Source organism: Mandrillus leucophaeus, unplaced genomic scaffold (assembly GCF_000951045.1).
Source record: "Mandrillus leucophaeus isolate KB7577 unplaced genomic scaffold, Mleu.le_1.0 Scaffold35, whole genome shotgun sequence".
In the NCBI taxonomy this organism is placed as follows: Eukaryota; Metazoa; Chordata; class Mammalia; order Primates; family Cercopithecidae; genus Mandrillus; species Mandrillus leucophaeus.
Genome location: NW_012103698.1, coordinates 3,998,143 through 4,011,728, shown reverse-complemented (window position 1 = coordinate 4,011,728; position 13,586 = coordinate 3,998,143). Strand labels below are relative to the sequence as shown.

The window sequence follows — 13,586 nt, the reverse complement described above, 5'->3', positions numbered from 1 at the left end:
CTGCCTCAGCCTCCCAAGTAGCTGGGACTACAGACATGTGCCACCACACCCGGCTAATTTTTGTATTTTTAGTAGAGTCAGGGTTTCACTATGTTGGCCAGGCTGGTCTTGAACTCCTGACCTCGTGATCCACCCGCCTCGGCTTCCCAAAGTGCTGGGATTACAGGAATGAGCCACTGCACCCAGCCTCATTCCCCTTTATAACAGCCTATAACCATCACAAACTTGCCTTAGTACGATTTGATTTAACATTTAATAACTTAAATTCAGTAAGTGATTTTAAAAATTTTCTTCCATTTGAATCATCATCATCCAGTGTTTCAGTCTACAACGCATTAGGTCCCACCACAGATGTAAGGAGTGCCTGAAAATGAGCACAGGTGGGACATCTGTTACGTGAGAGCAGGAACCCCAGTTGGTTACCAGGGGTCCCCTCCCTAGTACTGAGGTGGGCTCCTGGGCTGTTCCCTGTCACCACTGGTCACTTAAAAGATACTACTTGTTCTATATCTTTTTCACTGAAGAATTGTGACTTTGCTGTCTATTTGCTGTGGCCCCTGTAGACCAGAAAGGAATTTTAGTGCAGAAACCGTTTATGAGTGGGGTGGGTTACTAAATAGTGTGGGGACTTCAGCCTTCATTGTATGTTTAAATTATCTCTTGTGAGACTCTGAGCAGAACTTAAAATCACCACTTTGCTTCTATGAAAAGAAACATTTTAGGCACCAAACAAGATTTATATAAACTTCTGCATGGTTTGTTTATTAGAAGGAACCATTTTAGTTCTTTCCCTAATTATCTACTATTAAAAAAACAGTTCAGAAATCATTTTGACACTAATGTTTACCTACTATTAGGGTTAACTAAAGTTTTTTAAAATACTGTTTCTGGTAACCATTCCTTTTTAAGATTATAACTCCTTCCCAATTTAAATTATTTTTGAATCTGGGCATCCAATAAACAACAGAGTTTGAAGTTGTCAGAGAATTTCACTAGGAAATATCTAACAAATTTTTATTGTATTAGAACCCTTGAATTAAATCAATGATATAAATAAGTCTTTTCAGATACATGGAAAACGATTGTTTTAAGTTTAAACATTTCTATTTTTGTGGCTGACTATAAACAGTGAATCCAAGGTTAGGCTTGTTTTTGAGATCAAAGATAGCCTGCTGGGCATGGTGGCTCATATGTGTGATCCCAGCACTTTGGGAGGCTGGGGTTGGAGGATCACTTGAGCCCACGAGTTCAAGACCAGCCTGGGCAACAAAGCTCCTTCCCATTTCAGAGCCTCTGCTGACCCCTCTGCCGGGGCTACTCTCCCTCTGGCATTTTGCTTGGTGAGCTCCTTCTCATTCAGTTCTCCCCTCAAATGCGACCTTCTCAGGGATGCCTTCCTGAGCCCCCCTCTACCCTATTTCCCTACTTTGTCCCTTGCTCTCCAATTCTCTGTTTTATTTTTTACATAACACTTAGCACTTGCTGAAATTGTTATTCACTTGTTTGTTTTGGAATGCGAGGTCTGTGAGAGCAAAGCCCTTGTGTGTGTTTTCCTCAAAGCCTGAAACAGTGCCTGGAAGACACGTGGTAGATGCCTGGTAAACATCTGATGCAGGGAGGGAGTAAGGAAGGGAAGACGACACAGGGAAAGTGGGACACTGTGTTTCTGGCGTTTGTAGAGTCTACAGCCTCTTTAACCAGGGCAGTTTTGCTTCTCTTGATCTGTAGGGTATGTGAAAAACCAGTGAGGTTTTATTTAACAAAAGATTTTCACTGCTGAAAAGAAGAGAAAGAGAGAAAAGAAAACCACTCACTATTCTAGTGGAAAGAACGTAAAGGCCTGATACTCAAAGGCTTTTCACTGATGAGTCTTTGCCTTTGTTGAAGAACTTTATTTTCTATCCTTCAAGCCTTCTTTTCCCACCTTGAAGGATTCACTTTTTCGAATATTAAGGTAAAAATCAAAAAACATAAAATTAGCCATTTCAATGTGTACAGTTCAGTGTGAGGCTATATTTGTGAAGTGCAGACTTAGTCCCCCTAACCCCCTGCCTTGCTTCCGGGATGTTGCTCCTGAGAAGTGGGCAATTTGAATTTTGTAGAAGAAGCAAAACTAAAAACCAAAAAACCTCTATAAAATAGCTCATGGTAGAAAATTACCTTCACATATTCAGACTTGCTGTCTTTGCCAATTACCGTAGTGTAGCCCAGAATCTAGAATATATCACCTATTTATATCCACCATCAACAGGATTAGGTTATCTAGTTTGTTTTCCCTATTCTAAAGCCAGGTGTGGTAACTGCTGGCTCCTCATCCTTACAGAGAAGAGATCATTAAGGGCATAAGACATGGGATTGTCTCCGCTCTCCACAAAAAACTGGGGAACCATCGAAGTATAAAGATGTAGAGGAGAGGGGATCCTCGATATGTCTCTCCAGACATGGTCCTCTGTTGTTCAGTTTCTCTGGTTAGTTCCATGGAGGCACGGACTGGTTTACCTCAAATTAAACAATACCAGGAATTCTTACTAACATTGTCTCTACAAAGTGGCTCTGAGTTTCAAATTAAGGGACCTAGAGCTAGCATTTTCTGTGGCATCTTGGTGAGTTAGGCAGGAAGGTGAGACTATCCTTGCCCCTGTGTCTCAGATGAGATCCTCTTTCTCCATCCTGCCCCTTCATCTACACATTGATTGTATTGGTAGAGCAATCTTTTGAATGGTAGCCCAATTCTCAAGTCCCCACTTGAAAAATTGCCATCTCTCTTCTTGCCACTTGGTTTTAAAAAAAAAAAAAATTATCTTTTTTTCTTTTTTCAGGTATCAAGTTCCTAGCTGCCTAATTTAGTCATCTAAAATTGTATTATGTTTAATTCTCTGTTCTTTTTAAAGACCTAGATTAATACTATTTGGTAATTTTATTTGAAACACCCTTCATCCATATAGGTTGGGAACTGCCACAGTTACTTGGCAAAACTGATAACATGGGTGATATCTCTAATATTATATTGCAAACCTCATGAACATCCATAGTCTAGAATAGATCGTTGATGATGAGACCAGAGTCATAACTTCTGAACACCATTTGTTTGCATTGGAATGGCTGCTTCTGCTGGAGTACAGAAGCTGTTTTACTTAGGAATGGATTCAAATCCGAAAGGTTGTTCCAAACCCAGTTCTTGATGAGTCCCGAGTAGACAGTATAAGCATCCAATATATATGAATCTTTTTGGCGAAAACAATAGACATTGATGACATTGCACTTGTCTCTTTATTCCTTCTTTTCAAACTCTGTGATTTAGCTTTTTATCCTTCAGAATTGTTTCTGCTACAAACTATGCCATGGAGCATGTACCACATTTGTCCTTTTCTTACTTTCACTTTTAAGATTATGTCTACTTTTCCTTCAGTACTAATTATTCCTTAATCTTACAGCCATCAACACTCATTGTGTTTGTGCTTGAGTCATAATAGGATGATTCACATTCTAAAACACCTTAAAACCAAGCATTTACACATTGTAAACTAAAGAACAGAAAGATGGCCTAGACTAAAGTGACCATTAGCACCATCTGCTGAGGAGGCCAGAGCTGATGCAGAGATGCTTCTGCATAATTTATGTTACTAAGTCTGGCATGTAATTTTGAACCTTTCCTTTTATCCTTTTCTTCATAAATCTCAGTGTGTTCCTAGTTGCACATGTAACTTTAGAAGTAGAAATTCGAACAGAACTACAATGTATTTGTTATTTTTTGATGTTTAGAATATGCAGACATGGGTCAGGCGCAGTGGCTCACACCTGTAATCCCAGCACTTTGGGAGGCTGAGGCAGGCGGATCACGAGGTCAGGAGATTGAGACCATCCTGGCTAACACGGTGAAACCCCGTCTCTAGTAAAAATACAAAAAAATTAGCCGGGCGTGGTGGCGGGCACCTATAGTCCCAGCTACTCAGGAGGCTGAGGCAGAAGAATGGCGTGAACCCGGGAAGTGGAGCTTGCAGTGAGCCAAGATCGCACCACTGCACTCCAGCCTGGGTGACAGAGTGAGACTCCATCTCAAAAAAAAAAAAAAAGAATATGTGGACATATGTGTGGTGTAAGATATCTGTATCATAATACACAATCTTGTCACCAGTGTGGGAGGGTTTTGAGGAAAGAGAGGATGTGTAGGATTGGAAGCAGAAAGACCAGATAATAACAGAGTGTTGCATGTGTCCAGGAGAAAGTTGGAGATGAACTAAACAGGGCAGGGGAAACAGAGAGGAGAGGGTCGTACTTGAAGACCAATTCGATGCAGATCTAGGAGCCCACGGAGACTCACAGGTGACCTGTGAGACAGAATGGATGATTATGCCTCTAACCAAAATTAGAGAGCCGAGGGAAAATCAGGTTTAGAGCGAGTGGAGGGAGGTGGCAGTTTTACTGACATTGCAATTGTGTGAGGGGTAAATAGTGCAGAAGTGGAGACAGCAAGTGCAGGAGTGTGACTATGAGGGGTGACGGGGTGGGTGGTGCCGGGTTGACGGGTTGGGGGAGGGAGCCCAGAGAGAGGGGCTGATTGAACATACAGGAGAAATGGACTAACTAATAGACTAAGATCCCAGAGGAGACCTCTGTAGGGGATGGAACTGAGGACAGGAGTAGCCATCCTTCCTCAAAGTCACTCACAAAGAATGAATAGTGCCAATGCCAAGTAACTTTATAGGTGGAACAATAGAAATTGTGGACTGCATTCCTCATTGCATCATGTAATCAGTGAAAGTAAAAGTCAAAATCATGCTGAGAATGAGAGGGTGATCTCTCTAGAGATCCATCCATGCACTTCATCAAAGTGTTTCTGATAAGTGTTCAATCCTGACCATCAAGAGGTCTCTCCCTTACCTCTTCCCTGCACCCTCTCCCCTGATTATTTTTGCATTATGATCTAGTTTCTTAGCTATTGCTCCCCACCAGAAAAAAAGTACAAAAACAGAAAGAGAGGAGAGGTTGGGTTTTAAGTGTTTCGGAGAAGTCATGGAAGGGAATGATGGCAATATCTACCAAAGACAAGCAAGAGAAGGAATGTGCACTCAATGACTGGAGGCCCAGTTGGAAACCAGGAATTTGTGGCAGCTCCAACCCCCTCTGTTTTGCAGTTTTCTCCAGATGTGCATGTGCATGGGAATGAAGCAATGTGGGATACATGTGGAATTGATCTAAATCACTGCTGACCAGTAGAACTTTTTCTGATAATGGAAATGATCTGTATCTGTGCTGTCCAATATAGTTGCCACTAGCCATGTATGGCTATTGAGTACTTAAATGTGGCTACTGCACTTGAACTGAATTTTCAGTTTTATTTTAGTAGCCACAGCGTTGGGCAGCACAGACCTGGAATTAAGGGTTTGTGGTTTTCATGTGGAGAAGATGACGATGGGAAGTGGGGAAACGAATGCCTTTTTCATTAGCACCTCCTACTCAATTCCCAGTAGAAACAGATGTTAGACTGTGAGTGGGCTGATAAACAGTAACAACAAACAGGAGAAAACGGGGAGGCATTCTTGCCTATGTTAATCTATAACATTCCTATGTTCATCTTAAAGAAAAAAATGATTGTTCAAACGTATTGTTCGAATTTGTTTTTAAGGCGAGAACGACAGTATTCTGTATGTAATAGTGAAGATTCTCCTGGCTCTTGTGAAGTTCTGTATTTCAATATGGGGAGTCCTGATCAGCTCATGGTGCACAAAGGGAAATGTATTGGTAAGTAAACTAACAAAATCTATTTATATTATTGTAATGGCAAAAGTTAATCACGAAGGAATGGGATAGATTAGACACTATGGCATTCAGACCAGTGCAGTCCGAGGAAGACCATCAAGCTGGTAGTCATTCTGGCTCCCATCCTTAATGACTGGAATGAGAAGTCACTCAGGTTTCCCCTCATGTCAGATGGAAATAAAAACCTGTGTTTTTGGCTGGGTGCAGTGGCTCACGCCCATAATCCCAATACTTTGAGGGGCCGAGGTGGGAGGATTGCTTGAGCCGAGGAGTTCAAAGCTGCAGTGAGCCATGATCAAGCCACTGCACTCCAGTGTGAGTGACAGAATGAGACCCTGTCTCAATAAAATAAAATGAAATTTTAAAACTCGTGCTCTTGGAAATATTATTAACGTAAAGATAATTTTAAATCTGTCATTATAATTATCAAAGCTTATTGAAACAAAAACGTAATTAAAATGTTAGTAAGAATTTTGCATCATATACATCTAATGCTAATAAAATATGTGTAACAAAATGCATTCTAATGCCTATTACCTTTTTTGTTGTTGAGACAGGGTCTTGCTCCATCACCTAGGCTGGAGTGGTACAGTGGCACAATCATAGCTCACTGTAACCTCAAACTCCTAGGTTCACTCAATACTCCTGCCTCAGCCTCCTTAGTAGCTAGGACTACAGTAACGCCTGTGGTCTTTATTGACCAGATCTCATTTTCTTAGGTGGATATCCATCCATTTGGCTGTTTCCTGCCTGGCATGTTATACCTGACCAGGAAGACCACCTTATTTTCTATATGCCTTATTTAGAAGTTTTGTCTACTCATGGCTATTTGGAATGAAGCTGGTTCAGCAAATCAGAATTTGAATTGCTCATACTAAAGTCAAGTTTTTGATGTCTCTTCCTTTGCCCTAAATGTACGTCATCTTTACCTAGTCTTACAGATAAAACCAGTAATTGGTATAGAAATCATTTGTACATGGTGAATTTGTCAATTAACTTTAATTTTCAATCCCGTGAATATTTTTGCCAGAGGTAACAGGTAGCCAAATTATGTGAATTGAGTTTCTTTTGGCATCTTTTCCCCTTCGTCTTTAAGGTGATGCAAATAAGCAAAAGAGTTGCCAGGGAGGAGGCAGCAGGTGGAGGGAGAAGAAACCAAACTTCTCAATAATCTATGAGCTGGATATTTAACCTTGGCAGACAAACAGCAGCCTGGATAGTAGAGGATCCTGCACATACACAGAGTGGCCGTATTTAGACAAAGGAATCATTGGGCGGGTTGGAGACCTTGGTAGTGGTGGTTGGCTTTGGACCTGAGAGTGTCCTTGACTCAGACATTTCAGATTCACGAAGTGACAACATAGAACTCACTACTTCCAGTAACCTGGGGAAATCAGGAAGGCAAATTAATACAATTCTTCTTACCTTAACTTGGTCTCTTATTCTCACTAGTACTCATTAGACAGATTCACCATAGTTAATACCCTTATTAGGAGGCACATTTTCAGTTGGAGAATTTTTAATAAAATCACCAAGTAAATTATTTATTTTGTTTTCTCACAGTGGGTCTGATTTTTTAAATATGCCCTGTCTATGAAATGTTTTCATAACAGATTACTAATTTTTTATTTTCGGTGAAGTATTTTTATAAAAAACAGTATTTGTTTTTCATTTTAAAGTTGTTAGAACTAGAGAGAAGAGAGCACTTACTTATAGATGTGGCTGCAGCACTATAGAGACTGTCTGCGTGAACCATCATTGTGGGCACATCCCAGAGTTTGAGTTAGAGTTCTCTTGATAATGTATTTTCCCTTATCCTCATCACAGTATATTCTTTTGTCCCTTTTATAATCCCCACCGTGAAAAACTGACAAGAAGAGGCTGGCAATACTAAAATTATAATTTTTTAAACCCCAGCAACTATGAAATGCCTGCCTCATCCCAATTAGGGAAACAAATATTGCAAAACACTGTACTACATAACACACAAATTTAATTAGGCTTTATGGAAATAACTTCATACTCCATCCCATAAACATTTAATGCCATGTGTTTCTAGTAGACTGCTTAGATCCCACATTTCTTAGGTTGCTTCCTTTGGTTGACAGATTTTTAAACAGCAGGATTTTTCCCCTTAGGCAAAGACTGTCAGGAGTTATTTATGACTAACGTAATAGATCATTTTAATTAAAATCTCCAAATTATCAGTATTCCCATGAAATAAAAACTGCTTCTCAGGTAAGAAGTCAAAGTGAGCTAGTTTAGCCATATTTCTCCAAAGTATTTTTGCTGAGACATCTTTATCATATATACACAGGTTACTTCACTTTTGATTATTCAAATAGAAAAGATAAGTATTGGCCGGGCGCGGTGGCTCAAGCCTGTAATCCCAGCACTTTGGGAGGCGGAGACGGGCGGATCACGAGGTCAGGAGATCGAGACCTGGCGATCTGGTGAAACCCCGTCTCTACTAAAAAATACAAAAAACTAGCCGGGCGAGTTGGCGGGCGCCTGTAGTCCCAGCTACTCGGGAGACTGAGGCAGGAGAATGGCGTAAACCCGGGAGGCAGTGAGCTGAGATCCGGCCACTGCACTCCAGCCTGGGTGACAGAGCGAGACTCCATCTCAAAAAAAAAAAAAAAAAAAAAAAGAAAAGATAAGTATCAAGGTCTCTTTAAAAATTTGTTTTCATTAAGAAGATAGTATAGCATCATGGAAAACTATTACTTATGTAAGAGAAAAAGGCAGAATACCATGTATCAGGGGTTATCAGCTGGGGGCAGTTTTATAGCCTGGGGGACATTTGGTGATGTCTGCACACGTTTTTGATGGCTAACACTGGGGCCAGGGTGCTATTGGCATCTAGTGGGTAGATACCAGGATTGCTACTAAAATCCTACAGTGCACAAAACAGCTGCCTACAACAAAGATTACCTGGTCCAAAATGTCATAGTGTCAAGGTGCTACATATGTGCTATGATATGGTAAATTATGGGGTAAAGGAGAATAGAGGGAACTAAAAGAAAAATAAAACAAATGGTGATTTTTTTTCTCCTTTTCCAATTTTTTAGAATTTTCTATTATTGTTTTAATGAAAATAGAGATTTTTATAAGAAAATTTTTGGTGTTACAGAATTTAGCTCTCCCTGTGTGAGAACCATATGACTATCACTAAATAAATGTTTCTCATTTTCTAGCTTCAAATCTAAACTGACATCTCTTGTTCTTTCCTTCCAAAGCATTGACCAGTTTGTGTTTACTGAGCATATTCAAATTTTGCATTTAGAAAGTCATAGATGTATTCAGATTTTCAAATTACTGTTTTACTGCGCACACTAATCTACGTTGATCTCAATGACTTGTTCTCTATTTTCATATTCTTTCTGTCATTTTAGTTGGTATTTAGCTGTATGAGGGTACACCAGTAGACACAGTCAGCAAAGGTAAACTCGTTATGAAAATAACATTGTGCATAATGGCTAGTAGTATAAAACACTGGTCTCTTTTGTTTTTGAGACAGAGTCTTGCTCTTGTCGCCCAGGCTGCAGTGCAATGGTGTGATCGAGGCTCACTACAACCTCCACCTCCCAGGTTCAAGTGATTCTCGTGCTTCAGCCTCCCAAGTAGCTGAGACTCCAGGTGCCTGCCACCAAACCTGGCTAACGTTTTTGTATTTTTAGTAGCGAGGGAGTTTCACCATGTTGTCCAGGCTGATCTCGAACTCCTGACCTCAGGTGATCCATCTGCCTTGGCCTTCCAAAATGCTGGGATTACAGGTGTGAGCCACTGCACCTGGCCAAACATTGATTCTTTATTTGTCTGATACTAAGATCTCATTGTTGATTCTTGCCCCTTATAAAAAATTATTTTAGGACTCAGGGTATATTTCTAAATATCAAAAATTGTTTACAAAAGAGCATTATTACATAAAGTCATATTTTCCATAGTTAGCACATGGTATCCATTGATGAACTAAAGAATGTGTATTACCCCCTCCCTTCTTTCCCCCTACAGAAAACGTATCAATGGGATTTAATTATACTTTCTGTTTAATGTGCAGGCAGTGATGAACAACTTGGGAAATTAGTCTACAATGCTTTGGAAACAGCCACTGGCGGCTTTGTCTTGTTGTATGAATGGGTCCTTCAGTGGCAGAAAAAAATGGGTCCATTCCTTACCAGTCAAGAAAAAGAGAAGATTGATAAGTGCAAAAAGCAGGTAAGCATTCAAGGTGGCTGACTGAGCAAAAGGCCTATTCTCAGGCTTTAGGAGATGACAGAACAAAATAGCCCTGCGTTTGATTGTCCTGCAAAGATGATCCAGAGCAGTATGAGAACTGTTTGACCAGAGAACACCGTGAAGGACCAGTACCTCTTTGCCCCTTGCCTCTGGCTTCAGAACTTTCACAACATGGTCAAAGCACTTCTAGCTGCCTTCTTAACCTCCTTTCTCAGCCCTTAGTATGGCATTAACAGTCATCTTTCCAACTGGGACTAAATACTAGTGAAAAATTGGGTTTTTTTGCAATTCTTCTTTTCCCTATTCTTGAAATACTGCTTCAGGGCTGGGTGTGGTGACTCATACCTGTAATCCCAGCACTTTGGGAGGCCGAGGTAGGAGGACTACTTGAGCCCAGGAGTTTGAGACCAGCCTGGGCAACATGGTGAAACTCTGTCTCTACAAAAAATTTAAAAATTAGTGGGCATGGTGGCACATACTTGTGGTCCCAGCTACTTGGGAGGCTGAGGTGGGATAATTGCTTGAGCCCAGGAGGTTGGGGCTGCAGTGAGCTATGTTCATGCTACTGCACTGCAACCTGGGTGACAGAGCAAGACCCTGTCTCCAAAAAAAAAAAGAAAAGTACTACTTCAAAACTGAATTTTGGGGGACTGGAGGATTTTTAAGTTAATTTATAAATTAATGATTTATAACCAAGCATAAGGAGAACATTCACTATTGCATATTATAGTATTACGTAATAACAAGGTTTACAAAAATCATAGATAAAGCGTGGTGTTCAGAAATGTGTGTGTATTTAAGCATAGAAAGAAAACCGAAAGTAAATGTGACAAAATCTTGAGTTATCTTTGTGTGGTGACCAGATAGATAACATGTGGGTATTTTCTATCAAACTAATTTTTTAAATGTTGACAGTGATCTTTATTAAATCAGAAAAGATTTTTTGTTTTTCTATCTTCAACCTTAACCCCTCTTTGCCATGTGAGGTTCTGAGGATTAGGATGTGGACATCTTTGAGGAGCCGTTATTCTGCTGCTCAAATCATATACTGTATTTTTAAAAACCCAAATACAAAGCTAATCAGAAAAGGTTATTTTTAAATTAAAGTTTGTTTTTTTCTGGTGGCCATACCTCAAAAGAATTTTATTTTAAAAACTGTTCACTAATTTCGTAGTGTATGCATAGTAGGTTTTGAGATTAAAGAAGTTGAGAATTAACTAAATTTTTTCCATCTTTATGAACTATTAGGTTGACCATATGGTTTGGGGAGAATTCAGTTCAGGGCATATTTGTTCTCCTCTCATTTGAAAGTATATTTTCTATCAAATACTTCACTTTTGTCCACAATTTTTTTTTTTTTTTTTTTTTTTTTTTTTTTTTTTTTTTGCCTCCCTTATGTGATCAAATACTTCACTTTTGAAATGAAACCCAAGTTAATGTTGATTGGCCCAATATTATTCTTTTTTTTTTTTTAACTTATCAGATTCAAGGAACAGAAACAGAATTCAACTCACTGGTGAAATTGAGCCATCCAAATGTAGTACGCTACCTGGCAATGAATCTCAAAGAGCAAGACGACTCCATCGTGGTGGACATTTTAGTGGAGCACATTAGTGGGGTCTCTCTTGCTGCACACCTGAGCCACTCAGGCGCCATCCCTGTGCACCAGCTTCGCAGGTACACAGCTCAGCTCCTGTCAGGCCTTGATTATCTGCACAGCAATTCTGTGGTGCATAAGGTCCTGAGTGCATCTAATGTCTTGGTGGATGCAGAAGGCACCGTCAAGATTACGGACTATAGCATTTCTAAGCGCCTCGCAGACATTTGCAAGGAGGATGTGTTTGAGCAAACCCGAGTTCGTTTTAGTGACAATGCTCTGCCTTATAAAACGGGGAAGAAAGGAGATGTTTGGCGTCTTGGCCTCCTGCTGCTGTCCCTCAGCCAAGGACAGGAATGTGGAGAGTACCCTGTGACCATCTCTAGTGACTTACCAGCTGACTTTCAAGATTTTCTAAAGAAGTGAGTATCACTGAGATTCTCTCTAATAGCACTTTACTCCTGTACTTTTGATTGTGCTGGAGTGTGCCAGACATCTAAGTGATGTGGAAGCTGAAAAGTGAGGAACAGGACTTCATTCTTTGCTCTTCCAGTCCTGTCCTAGTCTTATATGTTCTGTTTTCTCACGTAGGTTTGTGATTCTCTTAACTACCACATTCTCTGAAATTCACTTGGAATTCACACTTGATTTTCAAATTCCTTTTGGGGGACTGCTGGTATACTCTTGGAAGTCAATAGAGATTGTTACGGTGAGAAATGCCCTAGGTGTTCCAAATACTGACCTTTGCTCTGGTTCCTAAAGGGTCAAAGACAAGGCTTCTTACTTCAGTAATAGCTTTGGGAGTGAGATTCTGCCCCTTGTGCTTCTTAACCATTCTTCATTGGCTGTCTCATTCATCTAAGTTGTAGAACCCAAATAAATTACTTACTCTAGCTAGAGAATTTTCAATGCTTGTAAATCACAGGTGCATGATTAATTACAAAGCCAAGTTTTATCCTGTTTGGGAGAACCTTTCTTGAGATGTTTCCTCAGGCCTAACATGTTTGTCCAGGTCCTTCACTTAAGTGTTTTCGAATTTAGTGCTGCCTCTGTTTTCAGTCCAAGCCACAGCTAAGTTCTCTCAGTTTCTGTTAATTGGGAGGTAAGATCCCTTCAGTCTGGATTTTTCCAGATGCTCCTCTTGTCCAGCTGTCCTGCAGGAGTTGACCTGGGCTGGTTTCTTCCATTTCTGACGCTCTTTGTTTTTTACCTTCTTTTTCCCAATCATTTGCTTTTATTCACTTCTTCCATTTGCAACATTTATTTTACCCTTCACATTTCTTTCCTATTCCATCTATCCCAGTAGCCAGTTGGCCTGGATTACACTGTTATGCCCTGTCACTGATGATCTTACCATTATAGATGTGAAAGTAGCTGCATTTGTGTTTGAATGAGATTGTTTTTGTGTAAAGTGAATATGAGAGATATATATATACACACACACATACACAGTTGTGGAAAGGGGCCAACTTTGATTCTTTGTTGGTTTTGCTCCTTAAAGTATATGAAAATATTAAGATTTCTAAAGAAATCTTTTATGGTATCTTTTTAATGCAATGGAACTTTAAAAATATTTATTTAAATGCACCCTAACAATAAGGTTGGCTAAAATGACAAATATGATGATAGAATCACAGATGGAAAGTTTCATTCCATCTTCAAAATGTCACCTTTAGTGTTATGCCTTCTTCATTGATGAAGAGTAATTTAGTCAAGGTTAGCAATAGCGTTATGTATTGTTATAAACAGCACTGGGAGGTTTAAGTAGAAGTACCTTTCCTTTCCTGTTTAGTAGCAAAATGAATGGGCTCGGTAGCTAAAACTTTCCTAGTTCTCTTCTTAAATAGCTTTACGCTCTGTCAGTTTCAAACTTGAGATCACACAATTTCTTATTCTTTTTTTTTTTTTTTTTTTTTTTTTTGAGATGGAGTCTCGCTGTGTCACCCAGGCTGGAGTGCAGTGGTGCAATCTTAGCTCACTGCAAGCTCCG

The 13,586-nt window shown here is 39.9% G+C and overlaps 1 protein-coding gene across 1 annotated transcript in view; it reads left to right on the top strand.

Annotated features, from left to right (window-relative positions):
- The window catches only part of EIF2AK4 (eukaryotic translation initiation factor 2 alpha kinase 4), a 109,186-nt gene that overhangs the window by 24,308 nt on the left and 71,292 nt on the right, over window positions 1-13,586 (top strand). The window contains exons 7-9 of the mRNA XM_011989318.1: window positions 5,627-5,742; window positions 9,821-9,978; window positions 11,483-12,018. Of these exons, the coding sequence (XP_011844708.1) occupies window positions 5,627-5,742; window positions 9,821-9,978; window positions 11,483-12,018 (810 nt within the window). The remainder of the gene's footprint in view (window positions 1-5,626; window positions 5,743-9,820; window positions 9,979-11,482; window positions 12,019-13,586) is intronic.